General features: G+C 38.2%; 1 protein-coding gene across 6 annotated transcripts in view; it reads right to left on the minus strand.

Annotated features, from left to right (window-relative positions):
- Positions 1-17,871, minus strand: part of AFF2 (ALF transcription elongation factor 2) — a 347,616-nt gene that overhangs the window by 85,553 nt on the left and 244,192 nt on the right. For all 6 annotated transcript variants that reach the window (XM_085230951.1, XM_085230950.1, XM_085230947.1 and 3 more), the window contains one exon: positions 15,675-15,726. In XM_085230951.1, the coding sequence (XP_085087077.1) occupies positions 15,675-15,726 (52 nt within the window). The remainder of the gene's footprint in view (positions 1-15,674; positions 15,727-17,871) is intronic.

Consider the following 17,871-nt stretch of genomic DNA (forward strand, 5'->3'; position numbering starts at 1 on the left):
CTCTTTTGCCTCCAATCACTACAAAGATAAAATCTTTGATTAAATCTGTGGAAATCCTTAATAATAACTTTAAATTAGGGGGAAAGAATTAAGGCTTGTGACAGCTGACAAGGAAAAACAACAATACCCTGGGTTGGCTCCCAGAATGTGAAGAAAGATGCATTTGTTTCAATTGGTTTACATTTTTCATCCAAAGGATAAATTGATGAAGGTATGATGGTAAACAACTATTTTGGTTGTACAGTACAGATGCTAAATAAAACACTTAAAACTCAGGAAAAACTGAAGTTAAGATTGCACAAAAACATATTATGCACCCAAACCAATTATGATTTCTCAAAGAAGCCCATAAATGAAATCGAATTCCTGTCTCATTAGTGAAATAGTGTGAGTTGTGCATCCTTCCAATAAAACTCTCCCAAATCTTCATTTTTTTTTAGCTGTCACATGTAGGCACAAAATCAAAAAGCATGTTATTAAGGAATATTCCTCAATAATAAACTACATGTAACAGGATGCAAATACTTCATTTACAATGGATTAAAATATCACTGAAAACTACATTTCAGTTCCCCAATCCTCCCATTAAATGTCAAGTTATAGTCCCATCCTGCGAGGAACTAGAATTATTTTTAAAGTTTATAAAGATCCTTTCACTATGGCAGAAGATTTTCTGACTGTGCAGTGACACTTTCATTTGGTCCAGATACCAAATATCTGGACTACAAAAATTCTGATTTCAGGCATGTGAAACATGGATCTAAATCTCATACAGGCTTTTTTTCCTTCTAAATTATTCAAAAGTCACTACAAAAAATGGATATCGAAATACAGACAAGGAAAATAAAACAGAAGAGCAAAGAGTGTCTAGGATCAGAAGTAAATACAGTCAATTCTAATATAAAGTGAAGCAGAGGATATTCAGGAGTGCATGTGCGTGATGGTATGAGCTAAACTGTTTGCATGAAAGATTAAAGAAGATGAAGATATTTCAGAGAGTGACAGCTGGCAATGTGAAAGTCATGGAATATTAAAGAACAGAGTCTAAATTGGGCATTTGATTTTTGATTACTTAGCAATGTGGATGTTTACTCTAAAACATGGTAGCTTCAGGAACAAGGAATTACAGAGGTACATTCTGACACATCTCAGATTTTTACATTAAAAATTTTTCATTTTTCCTCCCGTGTTATTGGGAGAAGGCACTTTCCTAGCTCTAAGAAAAGGCACACTGTGGGGAGAGTGTTGTCCACACATACATTCACTCATATAGAGTTTTAGAAAAATAATCTGGTCTTGTACTAAATGTGGAGGTTGGCGGCCCTGCCTGCAGTAGGAGGGTTGGAGCTTGATCATCCTTGAGGTCTCTTCCAACCCAAGCCATTCTATGATTCTATGATATTGCAAGTTCTCAGTTCAATCTACGTATTAGCCTAGTTCAGTGTTGGATGATGCAACTGATCATTTCCTATTTCAGATGATGCAGTTTGCCTCTGAGTGAGAACGTGATGTTAAACACAGCACACAGTTTGGCAGGGGTTCTATCTGAAACAGAAATGCAGAATGCCTTCTGCTTTTATTTATCTTGTAGGTGCTGCTCATTCATTTTTCAAAGCGTATTTGTTGAGATATCATGAGCACGCCCAGTGGCAGAAGATAAAGAAAGACAAAATCAGAGTGACATTGAGTAACTCTACACATCAAGCTTTGATGCAGAAGCATATTGTTTGAAAATATTTGGTGTACAGCAGGTCTGTCAATTAGAGCTAATTATATTTCTCTGATCAGGAAGAATGCAATCTTGTTTTAGGCGGGTTTCTTTGAAATGTATGACTTTTATATAACTTCATTATAAGAAAATACTTCTCCCAAATTACTTTTTTGCTGAGCTGCTCAGCTATTGACTCAAATTGTCTGCGTTGAGTAGTTCTCTCTGCTTTGATAATTAACTTTTGATCATTACTGAATTTAGCAGTTCTTGTCAGATGTGTTCATAGCCATCCTCCTCAAACTATTTCAGTGTTCAGTGCCTTTAATCTTTGAACAAAATGATTTCATTGAGCCCCCATCAGCTTTGCTACTCAGTTAATAATTCCTGTTTCTCATCTTCACGACTAAGCTTGATTTGTTTTAGACTTGATGCAAGCTTTTGATTATTAATTTAAGATATTTCAAAGACAAATACATTATAAGAGTTATTTTCTATCTTAGATTCCTAGGCTTTACAAGTAAGAAACTGGTTCTAACTCCACATTATTTCCGAAACTTAATGTACTAAAAGTACTATCTAGAAATAGAGTAGGTAGGATGCTCCTAAATCATAATAAACTTACACTGAGAAGGAAAAGATGCTGCAAAAGAGTGGCATGAAATTGGACTGATATAATATAACATTCAATTGGTGTTAAGAGAATTACATCATGGGACTTTTGTTAATTTTGAGCTTGAAAATGTGCATTAAAATAATTTAGGATGATTAGAAAATGGAAGCCAGAATGAACTAGACAATCATTCCACTGTAAATTGTAATTTCCTTTTTTTTCCCCCCCCTCCCAATTATGGCTTTTCCATAATTGTACCTCTACTCTATAAGATCTTATTTCAACAGTTGACTGTAGTAATGAATAAGAAAAAAAGATGCTGAAGAACACATAAAAAGCAGTAAGATACAGAGGATCATTCATCGGAGAGACTTCGCCTGGAGATGTTCTTCTATGACTTTTATAACTGTGAAAGACTAACCCTAGCCCTGTGAAAGACTTCTACTCCATATTTCTTCTTCATATGTTACATCACTCTTGATTTTGGCATGAGTTGTTCAAGAATCATTTGCACAGTGCTTTATTTGTGTAGTGTGAATAGACCCACAAACTTATTTCATTAGCAGATATTTAAACATGATACAAAAGAGCTAACACAGGAACAATGCCTGGCTGCTTCTAGGTTGTGCACAAGAACCACAGAAGGGGAAAAATGACACTTTTTCTTCATGACTGTCAGTCACCAGACTGACTTTTGAAAAGAAGGAACCAGAAAAAGTACTACAGTCAGTACGTTTCTGACATCACAAAGGCCTGGGGAGAATGAAGTCACAAGAGGCCAGCTCAAAAATATCAGTGTAAAATAATTGGAACTATTGAAGGTAAATTAGATTTTCAGAAAAGTTTTAAAGGGGAAATGTCTGCTCTCCAAAGAAAATTAACATTTTCCATTGCAGAGTTGAAAATCCAGTATTTGAAGTGCTTGATTTTATGGAAGTGAAGTTTGAAAATGTCAGTATTTTTTAAGAATGCCTCCTTAAAGTCTTGATTCAGAAGTACTGGTAGCCACCTGAGAAGGCAATTGCTGAGCCTTGAAGAGTCTCTTCGCCTGAGACAGATGGCACTTCAAGCCACTGAATCGTGACGGCAGAAGGAGACAGGCCTCCATGCTTTAATTTTTTCCAGAGCTGCTGCAAATCTAATTTGCATTCACCTCCTAGTTTCTAACCAGTTCTGTATTCCCAGATGAATATCTAAGCAACTCAACACATATTTATATTCTACCATGCTGTTCTTCTGTCTTGTGGGTAAAGAAGAGACACCTCATGGACTCAGCTCAACAATCCAATAAAAACAAAGACACTCTTTAAATTTCTTGATTTGTAACAGACTGTAGATTATCACTTGTCTTGGAAGTTATACTGTGCACTTTTATTTATACAGAATACGTCATCTATGATCCTGACTGCTCTGTATTGCGGTCTGATTCTGTAATGACATGTTTAGTTCCGTGTATGACTTCCTGTGCTTGTAGCAAACTAAACATCTAGAACTGTGCTGGGAAACATAAATTTGAACATGAGGACTGAAGGATTAATATGTATTGGTGTATGCATAAATCTGTGGCTTGTTCTTCTTTTTCTTTCTTTCTTTATTTTTTTTCTTTACTTCATTGGTTACACTCTCCTCTATTTGTCCCCTAATGTCAACAGAGGAGACTGTATTTCCTTCTCGCTAATTGCCTCTGACATGAAGTTAGTAACCTCATATTTGAAATTCTGTGTGTGATGTTTTAGGTCAACTCCACCTTGAGGACAAAAAGCCCAATATTATCATATCTAGAACCAAAAACAATGATGAAGGCACTTTCCTCATTGTATTTTTAGAAAATGAGTACACTTCCTTCAGAAGCCAAACACATAGGATGGTTCATTTGAGATTCATTTTTTGAAATAACAAGTCACCATGCATATCATCTCTACAAATCAGCGCTGTTCATTGGACTCTTGTTGTGTCTGAACTACAGAGAACACTTCATCACTGCTTTCGGCAATTTAGTAATCTTTCTGGCTTTACCAACAGACACTCAAGAATACTTAGGGTAAAATTTTACCAGTAGGAAATTTAATTTCAGCTGGCACAGCAGAGGCCGGGTAAAATGAAAAAGAGTTTAAGTGAGCAAGACTAAAACAGTCATCTCCGTGTTAGGAATTAACTGCATCCATGAAGTGAATTGCTTTTAATAGAGAAACACTGTAGATATATTCGGGCTTCTGTCAGTATTTTTCCCAAAATCTGTTTACATCATGCCAGTGGTCAAAACCAATCTAAGTATGTAATTAAAAATCTGACCAATTCCCATCCTTGACAGACAATTCCATATTAAGAAAAACCTGGACTTAAGAATCATTGTATCTTGAAGGTAGAAGTTTGCAGCAGTATTTACATTTCCAAAAATGTGGAACTACAATACGACATTATAAATTCTATCAAGCCAATTTCTGTAGGACTATATTCTAAAGCATTTTCAAGTTCCTTTACAAATACGAATTAACTCTCAGAACATCTCATGAAATCCAGTACATTTAAATGGTCTCACAATACCAGTTTGGTCATTGTTGAGTTCTGTGGTACAGAACAGAACTCTTTACTAAATAGACGCTTGATTTTTCATAAGAATTGTTCTATCTGAACCAAGTTGAAAAAATTAGGATAAATAGGACTGGTTGGAGACTGGGGGTAGCCAACAGAAAAAGGAAGACTTTCTCTTGGTGGAAGAAGGTTGGGTTAGAAATCATTTGGGCAAACTTAACTCCCACAGGTTCACAGGCCTTGATGGGAGGCATCCACAAGTGCTAGGCGACCCTCCATCAACCATGACGCAGAATGGGAATGGCACCTGAAGACTGGAAGAAGGCCATTGTCACTTCAGTCTTCAAAAAGGGCAAAAAGGAGGACCTGGGAAACTATAGACCTGTCAGCCTCATCTCCATCACAGAAAAGGTGATGGAATAGCTCATCCTGGAGGCCACCTTTAAGCATGTGGAGGATAAGAGAGGTGATCAGGGGCAGTTGACACGACTTCACTACAGGAAAATCATGCTTAGCCAATCTGATAGTCTTCTGAGACAGAATGACAGAGATTGTGGGGAGACAAGTGGATGTCGTCTACCTGGATTTCAGCAAGGCTTTCAATACTGTCTCCCATGACAGCCATGACATACCTGAGACATACCTGAGACATACCTGAGACTGTTCAGCCTGGAGAAGACTGAGAGGGGATCTTATTAATTTGTACAAATATCTTAAGGAAAGGCATAAATGGGATGGCCAGGCTGTTCTCTGTGGTGCCTGGCAACAAGACAAGAGGCCATGGGCTCAAACTCAAACACAGAAAGTTCTATCTGCACATGAGAAAAACTTCTTTATTGTGTGACTGAGCACTGGAATGGGTTGCGCAGAAAAGCAGTGGAGTTTCCTTCTCTGGAGATATTAAAAACCTGCCTGGATATGATCCTGGGCAATGTGTTCTAGGTGATCCTGCCTGAAGCAGGGAGGTTGATCTAGATGATGCCAAGTAGCCTCTTCCAACCCCTACCATTCTAAGATTCTGCAATTCTGGGAAGTACTTCTTTAAGAAAAAAAATATCTGAATTGAAATTCTAGTTATACACAACATTTGTTAGTAAATAAATTGTTACAAATTCATTACAAAAACCCCAGGCTTAGCAGATGATTAGTCCTACTTTGAAAATGTAAAATATTTAGCTGGGAATAAAATGTACTATTGTATTCTTATTTACTGATGGCTTCTCTTCAAAAGTGTTTGATTCAACATCCCAGAAGGCTAATAAAACAAAAAAATCCATTATTTGCTGGGCTTACTCTACACCCATGTATTTATCATCACACGACAAAGTATCTTAAGAAAAAAAAAAAAAAACAGAAAAAATGGTCAAGAAAATTTTACAAGAGAACAAAAAGAGTAAGTCTTCTCAAAAGTTTCCTAAAGAAAGAAGGAGAAAAATAAATAAATTCAAATAATGTCTTGGTACTTCATTGTGCAGGTGCAGATAGTCTCTACTATCGGTGTATTCCGTGGTTGTCCCTGTCCAGCAGAATGAGTATAATTATTTGTATCTATCTCAATCTCTGCGACTTATCTGAATAAGTGCTGGTGTTTTGAAGCCTTGTAATGAAGTGTACTTTTGGTGTGCATCTAATTGCTACTTTCGCAGCATTCATGTGAGTTAAGACTATCTTTGCCAAAATGCAAAGGAGGCTAGGCAAATATCTCTGAAACAGCCTCTCCTACTTCAGTTCCTTTACAGTTTATACGCTTAGATTCTTTACAGTGGCAAAGTTCTTTAACTCATTCCTCCAGGATTCCAATCTATCCTAAGTTTTGTCCCTACTCTTAATGAAGGAAGAGTTTCCTAGATTTGAGAAGCAAAAGGTCTGAGTCAAAGAGTACCAGAACTGGTAGTGCTGGAAAGGTATGTATCGATATTGCTATTGTTCATTTGTTCGTGCTGTTTGTTTGTTTTTTTTTTCCATATACAGGATTTTAAGGATTTTAGTTTATACTGAACATCAAATTTACCCTGAATATTAAATCAAATAGGCAATAGCAGTAAACACACATAAAAAAACTCTTTGCTACACTTGGTCTGATTTACCATATTGCTCAGATGACTTCGCCAAATTACTCACAATATATTGCCATGAAGAGTGGTAGCTTTGTAAAGCACACATGTTCTGTGGGAGAGAAGCAGGCCCAAGCCTGCAGTGTCACACTGTGCTTCAAGCCTGCTCCTACAATGAGTAGGAGGTCTGTTCTTGGAAGATTCATCCTGATAGTACAAAGTGAAGTACCTCCAACTCCAACAAACCTTTCAGTGGCAGATGCACTCATCGTAAGAAAAATTAGGGTGTTTAGTTCTCATTACCATTGTCCTCCTGGAATTCCTCCAGAGGAAATCAACTTTCAGTTCCTCTTCCCTTATTCCGGCTGACAAGTTAATTACTGGATTTATCATGCCCTTTTCATCACCTACTTCTATGCTTGTTCTGGCCACCTATGAGTCCCTCTGTCGAGATACTTGCAGCCCCTCAGCCTTAAGCGAATACTAGTGCTATATTCTACTAGTGTGAAAAACTCCTAGGAATTCAGATTTTGAGGTTCACATACACAGTCGCCTGGGCTTTTACATAAGAGCAGTGCTGCAGATGGCCAGTATAGAAAAGCCAGACAATTTCTTTACCAAAAAGCTTTGCAAAGCATGCATAATAAAAATTACACTCTCCTTTTGAGGAGAAAAGGAAGATGAATGTTTCCTGTGTGGTTGGATTAGTGAGTGTTGAGCACCTAGACGGCCCACAGATACCACAGACCTCAGATTTATTTTTATAGGACAGTACAGTCAAGTCTGGCTTTTCCTTTAACAACAACAATATTGGTGTCAATCAATTATCTCAGCTGCTGCTGCCTTTGCTTGCTGCCAAAACAGTGCAAGACTTTTACATAAGTGGCATATGTATGCCAAAGGACTTGGGGAAATGTATTTTTCTCCATGCTAATAATAAAGCCTTCTTTATAAAAACATGTGTGCACAGGCATGCATGCACACACAGAGTACGTGATCCATCCTGAGGACTGAAAGCTGTATTTCCCTCCTCCCTCCCATTCCCAAAAAGCTGGCAGATCTCCAATGTATGGGCCTTATGGCTCTGCTCAGGAACAAATGGTCTTTCCACCTCCACTTAATTAGTGATAGAGGCACCAGGTCTGTGTCTAAAGCTTTTCCTTGAGGTGAATGATTTCTAGTGGCACGGCTGATAGTTTGGCTGCTTCAGGCTAGTGGCATGAAAAACTAAACCTGTGAAATGCAAATGCTTAAGAGAGCGCTGAGGGGCCTGCTTATTTGTGGGAATGTGAAGAGAGAAATTCTTGCAGCCATATTTATCCTTCTTTTCAACAAAGGCATTTCAGTCTTGGCTAGAGCTGCTCACCTTCCAGTATTTTCCTTTCTTGCATTATTTTCTCTACTGCAGTAGAAAGTTTTTTAGTCACTGAGATGCCAGTGCATACTAGGCAACCCATGGGAAAGGCAATTCAGTGGGAGGGATGGGGCTTCTCCAGTTCCTCCAATGCTGATGCATGCAACTGAGGTAAGACCATGCCTGCAGTCTGCAGGGGCAACCTTCTTGTTGTTGATCTATACAACTGTACAGTCTACAGCAACCATTACTCCTGAGGGCTGTATTAATCCCTGTCCCCAGTAAGAGATGACCTCTGCAATAACAACATGTGCAGAAACAGTTACACGAGATTCTTTGAGTCTGAAAAAGTGAAAAGCCTTTGATAACACCATACAGTTTAGTGGTGTGCCTTGTTCTTTGCTCATAACTACATCAAGTTCACCTCATATCTCACAGCAGCTGCAGAAAGCTTTTGCTGATAATGAACAAACACAACGATAGGAACCTATGTCACTGCCATGTGAATTAGTACCTCAGACGTCAGCCATCAAATCCCTTATTTCCAAAGACTGGTCTAACAGAAGATGGAGAATTCCTTTCACGTGGTTGATGATACACAGCTGTTTCTACTAGTGTTGTGCAGAATAAAATAATTTGAGTATCAATTTAAAGGGACTGAGGTAGCAAGTAGAGGCATATCTTCATGAAAGGATTTTTCATAGTTACAGACTGAGAAGAATGACTGCACTATCCTAATAGCTTCTGTTTTCATTAATGGCTCAATGAAAACATTTCCCTACAATTACAAAACATGACTGTAGATCTTAAATGCTGGAAAGTGGGCTTTTTATCAAAACACACTGCTGTGGCTACAACAGATGCTGCATCACTCTGGGATTTAGATGAAACCTGGTGACAGATAAACTGTTTACATTAAAGACTCTATCAAAGTTATTTTGCACCTAGTTTCATCCTAATCCATCTGATTTTTCCACAGCTTTGACAAGATGACCTCTCTCACTGTGTGTGCAGTATTGATGTCATTACTGAAGAGCTGTTCTTCAGCCTTTCTGCTGATAGATAACAAAGTAAATGGAAATGCAGCGAAACCTTGGGGAGTAAACAGCTTATTCAGGATCCAGCTAAAAAAATGGGATAAATGACCACAGGAAAGGATATCTATTGTTACAACGAAAGTGGTAGACATATCACTTTAAAACATGTTTGAAAACAACAGCATAGTGCATCTTTGCATGTCATAGGTTTTAAAAAAAATTAATTGAATATTTGAACGTTCAGTATGCATTATAACAACTCAAAGCTCAGCTGATCGCCTTTTTAGATTGAGCTACAAAGTCAAACATTTTGTAGGTAATTGCCTAGTAGTAACCTAGCAAAAAATAAAAATGTTTGTGTAAAATACAGAAGACAGATCAAGGCCATGAATTATGTGTATGTCTTGTGTTTGTCTTGTCACAACAATGTCTCTGTAGTTGGTTATCAGAGGAGTTCAAATAAGGTGACAATCATTAAGTGAAGAAGGGGAAAAAAAGACCCAATACAATAGAAAAGAAAAACATCTCATTTGTTTGCCAAAAATACTATTTACATGAAAACAATGCAGTTAGTATCAAAGTTTCTTTAGTTAAAATGCACACAGATAACTAGTGATGTGCTTTCAATTAGGAATGCATTTCAGAGGTTAACAGGACTATTTCTTAGGCAGAAGAACAAAGAGGAGCTTGTTAAGAAAACTGAGTACACTACAGCTCCTTATAATACTGTATCCAGACAAAGCTCTTTTAGCTGAACCAAGCTACTAATTGAAAACAATCACTACTCTTTCTAATTTCCGAGTTAGTTTCTTAACACAGTAATAAAGCCTTCTAAAAATCACTATTCTTACAGAAGAGCATCAATAGCAGCATCTCTGAAATACCTTGTCAGCTAATGTTTTTACTATGAACCTGTGTGTCATCTGCCTTGACACCATCTGTTGTGGGCAACCTAAAAAATATTGTGCAAGAGGAGCTTTGAATGCAGTATGAGTGCAGTGCTCCTCTCTGTAGAGTTTAACACCCAGGCAGTGCTTAAAAGTAACAATACTTCTCAAACAATATATTAAACATTTATAATACCTGGTATTATAAATATATGACATAAAAATCCATTGGGTTGGTCAGTATGCATATTGAAAACCATTTGAGTAGGTCAAATTTTTGATATCTTAAAACTTTAAAGGCAGCAATTTTAATAAAGCTGTCAGTGCAATTTTCTTTGTAAAAACATTTGCGACTGATTATGCTGCTTATATTGAAAAAGAAACACAAGGTCTATATCTTTAGATCTTTTATTGAACTGTGAGCACAGCATCAATAACTGCTTCTCAGCTGTAAATGAAAATTGATTCCAGATCTAACCTGTCGTTTTCTGTGGGTCTTTAATCCCAAATCACCCACAGTGAAAGACATAAGAATCAGCATTTTGTCTAAGAGACAAAGCATGTGTCATGTGGCCAGATCTAAATTGTCTACACTGAAGATGTGGGATGTGTTTACATGTGTTAGATATAGGTGATAACTGCAGTCTCTCCAAGAGAGGCCCAAAAAATGATGACCGGAGGTTGAGTAACTTCTAGCTTCCTTCACGACCTATAGCTATGATCAATACAGTCCAAAGATTTACAGATCAGAAGGGACCCTCGAGGATAATCTCATTGGACTTCCTGCCTAAGAACTTCTATTCCAAGCCCACAGCTGCCAGAGCATGTAGTAATGGCGTCTAAAAAGAGAGGAAAACCACGAATTTTCCTTGCAGTGTGCAGTGGTTTGACTCTAGGTAGTTTGGATTTCCACTCACCACTTCCTTGATGAAGTTTCTTAAGCCTTTTGGAGTGCAATTAGAGAGGATAGTCTCTTCTTTTCCTAGCAGAACCAAGAAGACCTAACATTTTCAAATTAAGAAGGGTTCTCCAGAACATAGCCCTTAGAAACCACTTCCAGCCTGTATGAAAAGTTGATGTTGAAAAGTGAACAGTGTATTCAGTAACAAACCCACTAATGCTATCTAAATAGACTAAATACCTTTCACTAGCTTCAAACTATTAGTCCTCATTTTATCAAAAAATCAGGCTCAGCCTCATCAGGTCAGAATGATCATGATTTAGGTTTCTCCTCAACACTGAGGAGAAGAGGAAGGAGCTGTATAATAACTGAAAAAATACGAGGTTCATGGTCCTCTAAGTGCAATGCCGATCAGAAATATGTGTGCTTATTTGCAGGAGTGAAAGTACAGGACATGAGAGTTTTGTTTATTGCAGGCAAGCTTCTAACAGACTTGCAACAAGACAGATGGACTACTAGTAGTCTCAGAAGACAAGCTGATAGATCACTCTCCACATACCATAGACATTCACTAAAAGCTGGTATCAAGGCACATTTATGGATCACTGCCACCACTGCCCCTTCCATGCAAGTACTGAAGGGTCCCAAGCAATTCTCAAGAGACAAATACAAGCCTAGGTCCTAGGACTCCCCACTGGCCGCTGTTCTCAAAGAATTTCAGCTTCCTTGAAATACTAGTCAAAAGATTATGTTTTTTACATGTCGTATTTTTATAAATAAAAACGAGTAAATGCTAGCTTGTGCTTCACTTCAGCTACAAGCCTATAGCAGAAAAAAATCTGAAAAATTGCAATGAGAATGATTCTTTAGAACAGTGCTGCATAAATTGTTACAATGGTTTTGAGTTTTAATCTTTCTATCCCTTCTAAGTATACACGTGTACAGCTGTAGTTATTTGCATGCAAAATTCCTATGTTAATAAAAACATATTTTTATAAACCCACATTTTTATAAACCCACAGCTGAAAATTCAACATCTTCTAATTTGCATATTGTAATCACCCTCATCCGTCCCTCATGAGTGGATGTTCTGCATATCTTTTGTAAACAATATTTTGCAGACAAAAAACATCGCCGTTACTTTGTTGATGTTTATGTGTCCGACCAATGTGCTTGGTCAACCTTCTTTCCACACCCAGGCCCCCTTCTTTCCTTTAGAGAGTGATGGCAGAAGCTGCTGAAGTGTGAAGGTATTGTCAGTGTAATGCTTGAGTGATGCAGCACAGCCATACTGCTCAGCTTTGCAAGGCCTTACTCTGGGATGCAGTGTGACAAGAATTTAAAGGACAGTCAGATACAGTCACATTTCCAGGAAATCTAAAAACCTGTGGAATTCTTTCCCATAGTATATATCATATTGCTTATACTTTCTATTTGTAATGCACATACAAATGACGCACAGACATGCTTGTGGGCTACATAGGAAAGGTACATTATTCTTGTTAAGTGCAGGAAACTGAAGAAATATGACTGGTGTGCTTAGTGTCCAAACAGTTCATTTATTTTTTACATGATTGGATCCATTCTTGTTTTGAATCTCTAAATATAGATACCATAATCTGCCTCTTTAGAAGACACTTGGGAGATCTAAGGAGATATTAATCAACGCTTATCACTCAGAGTGACATGAAACTCATACTGCTTAAAGGAAAAGAACAGAAACAAAAACATTTTCTGTGAACTATAAAGCTTTGAGAATAGACATGAATGCTCCTTACTGCAGCTCTCTCGTTTTCAGCATATGCTGTCAAACATGTTGCTGTAAAGTCTTGTGAAGTTTTGGTGCAGTTTGAGGCTTCCTGCAGCTTGGGCACAGCTGCACACCTAAGTTGCTGCCTCTGACCTGTGAGCAAGGAAACACTGCTTCCCAGCACCGCCCTGCCTTTGGCTAAAGGACGTGCACTGACAGTACAGCAGCAGTGCTTTTAGAGCAATTCTACGTTGTGGTTGAGACAAAACGTGGGCTTCCTGCACAGGGTTGACATCAGAGATAACACCGGGTCAGTGTAAATTGCATAAATCTGGAGTCTGCTGAAATCAAGGGAAAATTGAAATAGCAAAAAACAAAAAACCAAAAAAAACCCAAAAAACAAAAAACAAACAAACAAACAAACAAAAAAAAAGCAGAAAAAACAACCCCAAAATAAAGCCTGCCTAAGGATATTTTACTGTTTCTAAATTTTGCAGATTTCAATGTCACAATGTCAGCCTATGGGAATATTTGGGCAAGCCAACATGCATGTTGCATCAATGCAGCCTTTTGATTCTTGGCCTTCATGTGAGAATGCCAGCTGTTCTCGGTGCTAATCGTACTGACTTGTACGACTAAGGGGTCAAATGACACTGGAAGGTGCATTTTGCCTGATATGACTCTAAAGTGTGGGTGTCCAACCTTCTGGCTAGCCTGGGCTGTGCTGAGTGAAGAGGAATTTTCTTGGGCTGCATGTAAAATACAACATAGTTAATGTATAGAAATAACAAAATTTCTTTTTTTTTTTTTTTTGCATTTTTATTTGCATATATATATAAAGAGGACAATATAAAGCTTGTGGGATATTTGACCTTGTTTTTGAGAAATTAATGAGTAAGTTAAATTATTAACTTATAAAACAACACATGCCCAATATTAATAATTAAATAAGAAAATCTACTTGTTGGCTTAATAGTAAAAAGGCGCACACTCTTGTAGGTAGGTTGAAATATCACTGCTGACAATAACCAAGTTTTACTTGCTAAGTGGCACAAGTCCATGCCCTGTGTAACACACGTGGGTTTCCATTTGATCGAGAGTGTATGGCAGGCACGAGAGGCAGAGCTGGCACTGCTCTGCACCCTCTCCTCCACCGTGTTCTGCCGTCTCCTACGCAGTCCACATTCAAGCTATGCATAATCAATTCATGAAAAATATTGCCAAAAATCACATAGTAATGCTAAAACTGTGTGGCCTTGTGGAGCCACATTACTGGCTGTCCATGGCTGCACGCAGCCTGTGGGCCATGGGTTGGACACATATGCCTTAAAGGATGGATTAGGTGGGTTGAAGGAGAGCATTCAGGTAATTTAAGAGTAAATAAGAAATAAACATCCACCCATATTTAACATTTCCCTGCTGAACAGATCAGATTAGGCTACTATAGCTTACTTTCCTCATTACTACGGATCTCAGTCTATAGTAGGGCTGCTCCAAAAGTAATGTCTCCTATTTTATTATGTTGGCCCACAATATCAGATAGACGTTGGCAGGATGTCAGTAGAGTCTGAACCTTACTGCCAATACTTTGTTATATTTTGTCACTGTGTGACAGATGGCAGTAGAGGGGTAGTCTGACAGAATGGTGTCTGACATGGAAATGCAAATGAAGTAAAGGTGTGACATTGAATTCCTCCATGCAGAAACAAATGGCACCTACTGGCATTCATTTATGCTTGCTGAAAATTTATGGAGACCAAACAGGGGATGTGAACACAGTGACTGCTGTGTGGTGCATTTCAGCAGTGGTGATAGTAAGAGTGGGACACCTCCACTGGTGCAGGTGTTTGTGAACATGGCCTATGGGCTGTTGTTCATCTCTAGCAAAAATACTTAGCTAATGATGGTGACTATGATCAGAAAAAGTGTTTTGTGGCTGAGAATTTGTTCTATCAAACAATGTTGTTGTGCTCTTTGTATCTATTGTACTTGCCATGGAGATAAATAGGAGGTATTATTTTGAGAGCAACCTATGGATGAATTTAAACCAAAGACTCAGTGTTTTTAATAAGAACGTCGAGGATATGAATTTCACCAGCCTTTTTTTTCCCAGTATTACTCATAAATATTTATAGAGTGGGAAAAGAATTACATCAGACAACTTTCTGAAAATTTTTCTTTGTTAACGTTACAAGACTTTCAGCTTTGATTTAGATCTACACAGTGAAGATTCTACCTCTCACAAATGAGAATTGCTGAATTACTTTTTATGAGACTCCAGCCCTTTTGTCACTTATTGGAGCAAAGCTTAAAGACTCAAACTTCATGTGTGCAATTCCACAGATGAATTGCGAAGTGCAAAACAACTCTACAGTCACGATAGTGTTCTGATGTGGTCATTTTACACCCACTTCCAAACAGGTCATCGATTTCAGAAATTGAGTGTGAAACAAATGGAGGTTGCTCCACAGTTAATTTGGTACGATGGATAGGAACTCAGACCACATTAGTATTCCCAGATGACAACATGCTTGTTCTCCTATTCCAAAATTAGCATTCATTGTTTTGTTTCAGTTTAACCTATTTCACAGTTAATGCAAAACAGCCAAAATGTATTCTTATTTAAGAAGACGTTTCCTCCCACCTGAGCAGACTTAGAAGTGACTGAAAAAGATTCAGAAATGGTTTTATGTGCAGGTAAAATCTAAGATAATGGATCTCAAGATGCTTTTGATGCAAGTACAGTAAATGATCATACAGACACATTCAAGTGACAAAAAAAAAGTAAAAATCAACCTTTGTCAGATTATATGGTCAATGCACTGAGATGTATTTTACCTGTTCATTGTCATCTTCATCACTGCTGAGTTTGAGATCATCCTCAAGCATCCTGAAAAAAACAACACCCAAGAGGCAGAATTACATTCAATGAATTAAAGTTATATAAAATGGGCTGAACCACTCTTTCAGTTCAACAACAGCAGAATCAGAGCCGTGCTAAGGAAACTGATGAATACTCTGTGTATGTATGTTTTTAGATCTGTGAGACGCTAGTTAAGAACAAATGACTTTCAGACTTGTCCATTAGGAAGTTTGGCAGTCAGCTCCTCCTTCACGTTCTCTTTTATTTGCAGATTATCTCATAGTGATTAGTCCATATAAAATGATGTGTATTTCTGTGGCAGAAGGGGAAAGGGAAATTCAGTTCTGAGACTGTTAAAAGGAGAAAAAAGGTGCACCACTGTGTTTCATCCTGGATCTAGGATATTACTGATCTTTTTTGAGGCCTGTACTGATCCCACCTCACCTAACTGACAATGCAGAATGGGGAATAGAAAGGGTAGGAGTTTTTCTCAGTTTTGATGCGTCCTCCCAGTTGTTAATATCTTTTTTTTTTCTTATAGAGATATCTCATGTTACTGCTCCCTGCCCTTCCTTAAAGGGAAGAAAACTCCCAACAGGTCAGGCAGCCCCAAAGCCTCCTTCCTTTTCTTTGACATAAGAAAGAGGTGAATAAAGGTAAATAATGCATACTGTTATATTAACACTTGTCTCACGTAACTTTTTTTTCTTTTTTTTAAAGGCAAAATTAGTATATTTCAAAACACAAAAATGGGGTAAAAACTCATTATTTGCTGTTGTTTGCCTTTGAAGTAAAGGTCTTTCATGGTCTGTCTACCTAGAAAAACATGACTAACAGTGAGCAAACATTTAGACTTTTATCAGGTGGTACTTCTCAGAGCTGATATTCCTCTGGGCACACTTCATAGATTCACAGAATCATAAATGGCTTGGGCTGGAAGGGACCCCATTGATCTTGTTCCAGCTCCCCCTGCCACAGGCAGGGCCACCACCCTCCAGATCTGGTACCAGCCCAGTCTGCCCAGGCCTACATCCAACCTGGCCTTGAACACCTCCAGGGACAGAGCATCCACAGCCTCTGTAGGCAGCTGATCCAACACCTCACCTCTGGTATTGCAGGCTGACAAACAAATCAGCATGTCATCCGGCCTGCTGTGACACTCACTGACATCACCGAGCCTCCTTCCCCCTCTCTGATCTGCCTCACTCTCTGCAGGAGAACGACAAATTGCAGCTTCCACTTCCCTTCTGCTTTGATGGAGACTGAAGTCTATGATTTTTTTTTTATTGTTAGCCTTTAAATAACTGTAGCAATCAATAGATGTTCCAATTATTTTTTTGTTGTTTGAGGACTACTTGCGGAAGCCTCGTGGCATATGGAATTTTAAAGAGGGGACAGTAATGCCAGTGGGAAAACATAAGTTTGAAGCCTGCGGTGCTCATAAAAACAGAAAGTGCAAGGAGATCCTTAAACTGGTTTGTAAGTCATCTGTCTTTAAGTGACCTCTGTTGTCGGACAGCTCAGTGGTTACAAAGTATCTGGACACATAACTACTAGTCATTAACCTCTTGATAAATGGCAGATGCCTCCCTGTAATATGTGAACCCATAAAATAAGACTGTAGTGTGGATAAGGAATCTTTTAGAAGTAAGAATTCTTCAGGAAATATTAATCTTTAGAGGCCTGGACTTCGGTGATGAGCAGGAACTTTTTACGTTGTTTATCTAGCAGACAGACCCATTTGTTTCCCCAGTGCCATTACTTGCAGTGCCATGCTCAGCGTACTGCCGTGCCTCGCTCCATCCACAGCCCCAGGTTCTCATCTGCAAGTCTCATTACACACCAGGACGACAATACCCCCAGGAAATGGAGACTACCTTAATATAGGGCTATATCATCCTGACTCTTGACTCTAATTCAGTCCAACACTCTAACTTTTAAATCTACATCTCACTTCAATGTGTAAATTATCTACTGCTTTAAAGCAGCACTGCTAGGTAATGTACTTATTATTTTTAATGCAGATCTAACAGGACATGATGCAAAGGATCTTTTCATGAATGAAGCCCAAAGGGTTCGTTTTTATTTTCCTCTTTCCAGTCATCTTATTTTTTTCATCTGTTCTAGGTTAAATTCAATTTTTTACATATTCTAGTAGAAATGAGCCAAAAA

Source organism: Meleagris gallopavo, chromosome 9 (genome assembly GCF_905368555.1).
Source record: "Meleagris gallopavo chromosome 9, MGAL_WU_HG_1.1, whole genome shotgun sequence".
Taxonomy (NCBI): domain Eukaryota; kingdom Metazoa; phylum Chordata; class Aves; order Galliformes; family Phasianidae; genus Meleagris; species Meleagris gallopavo.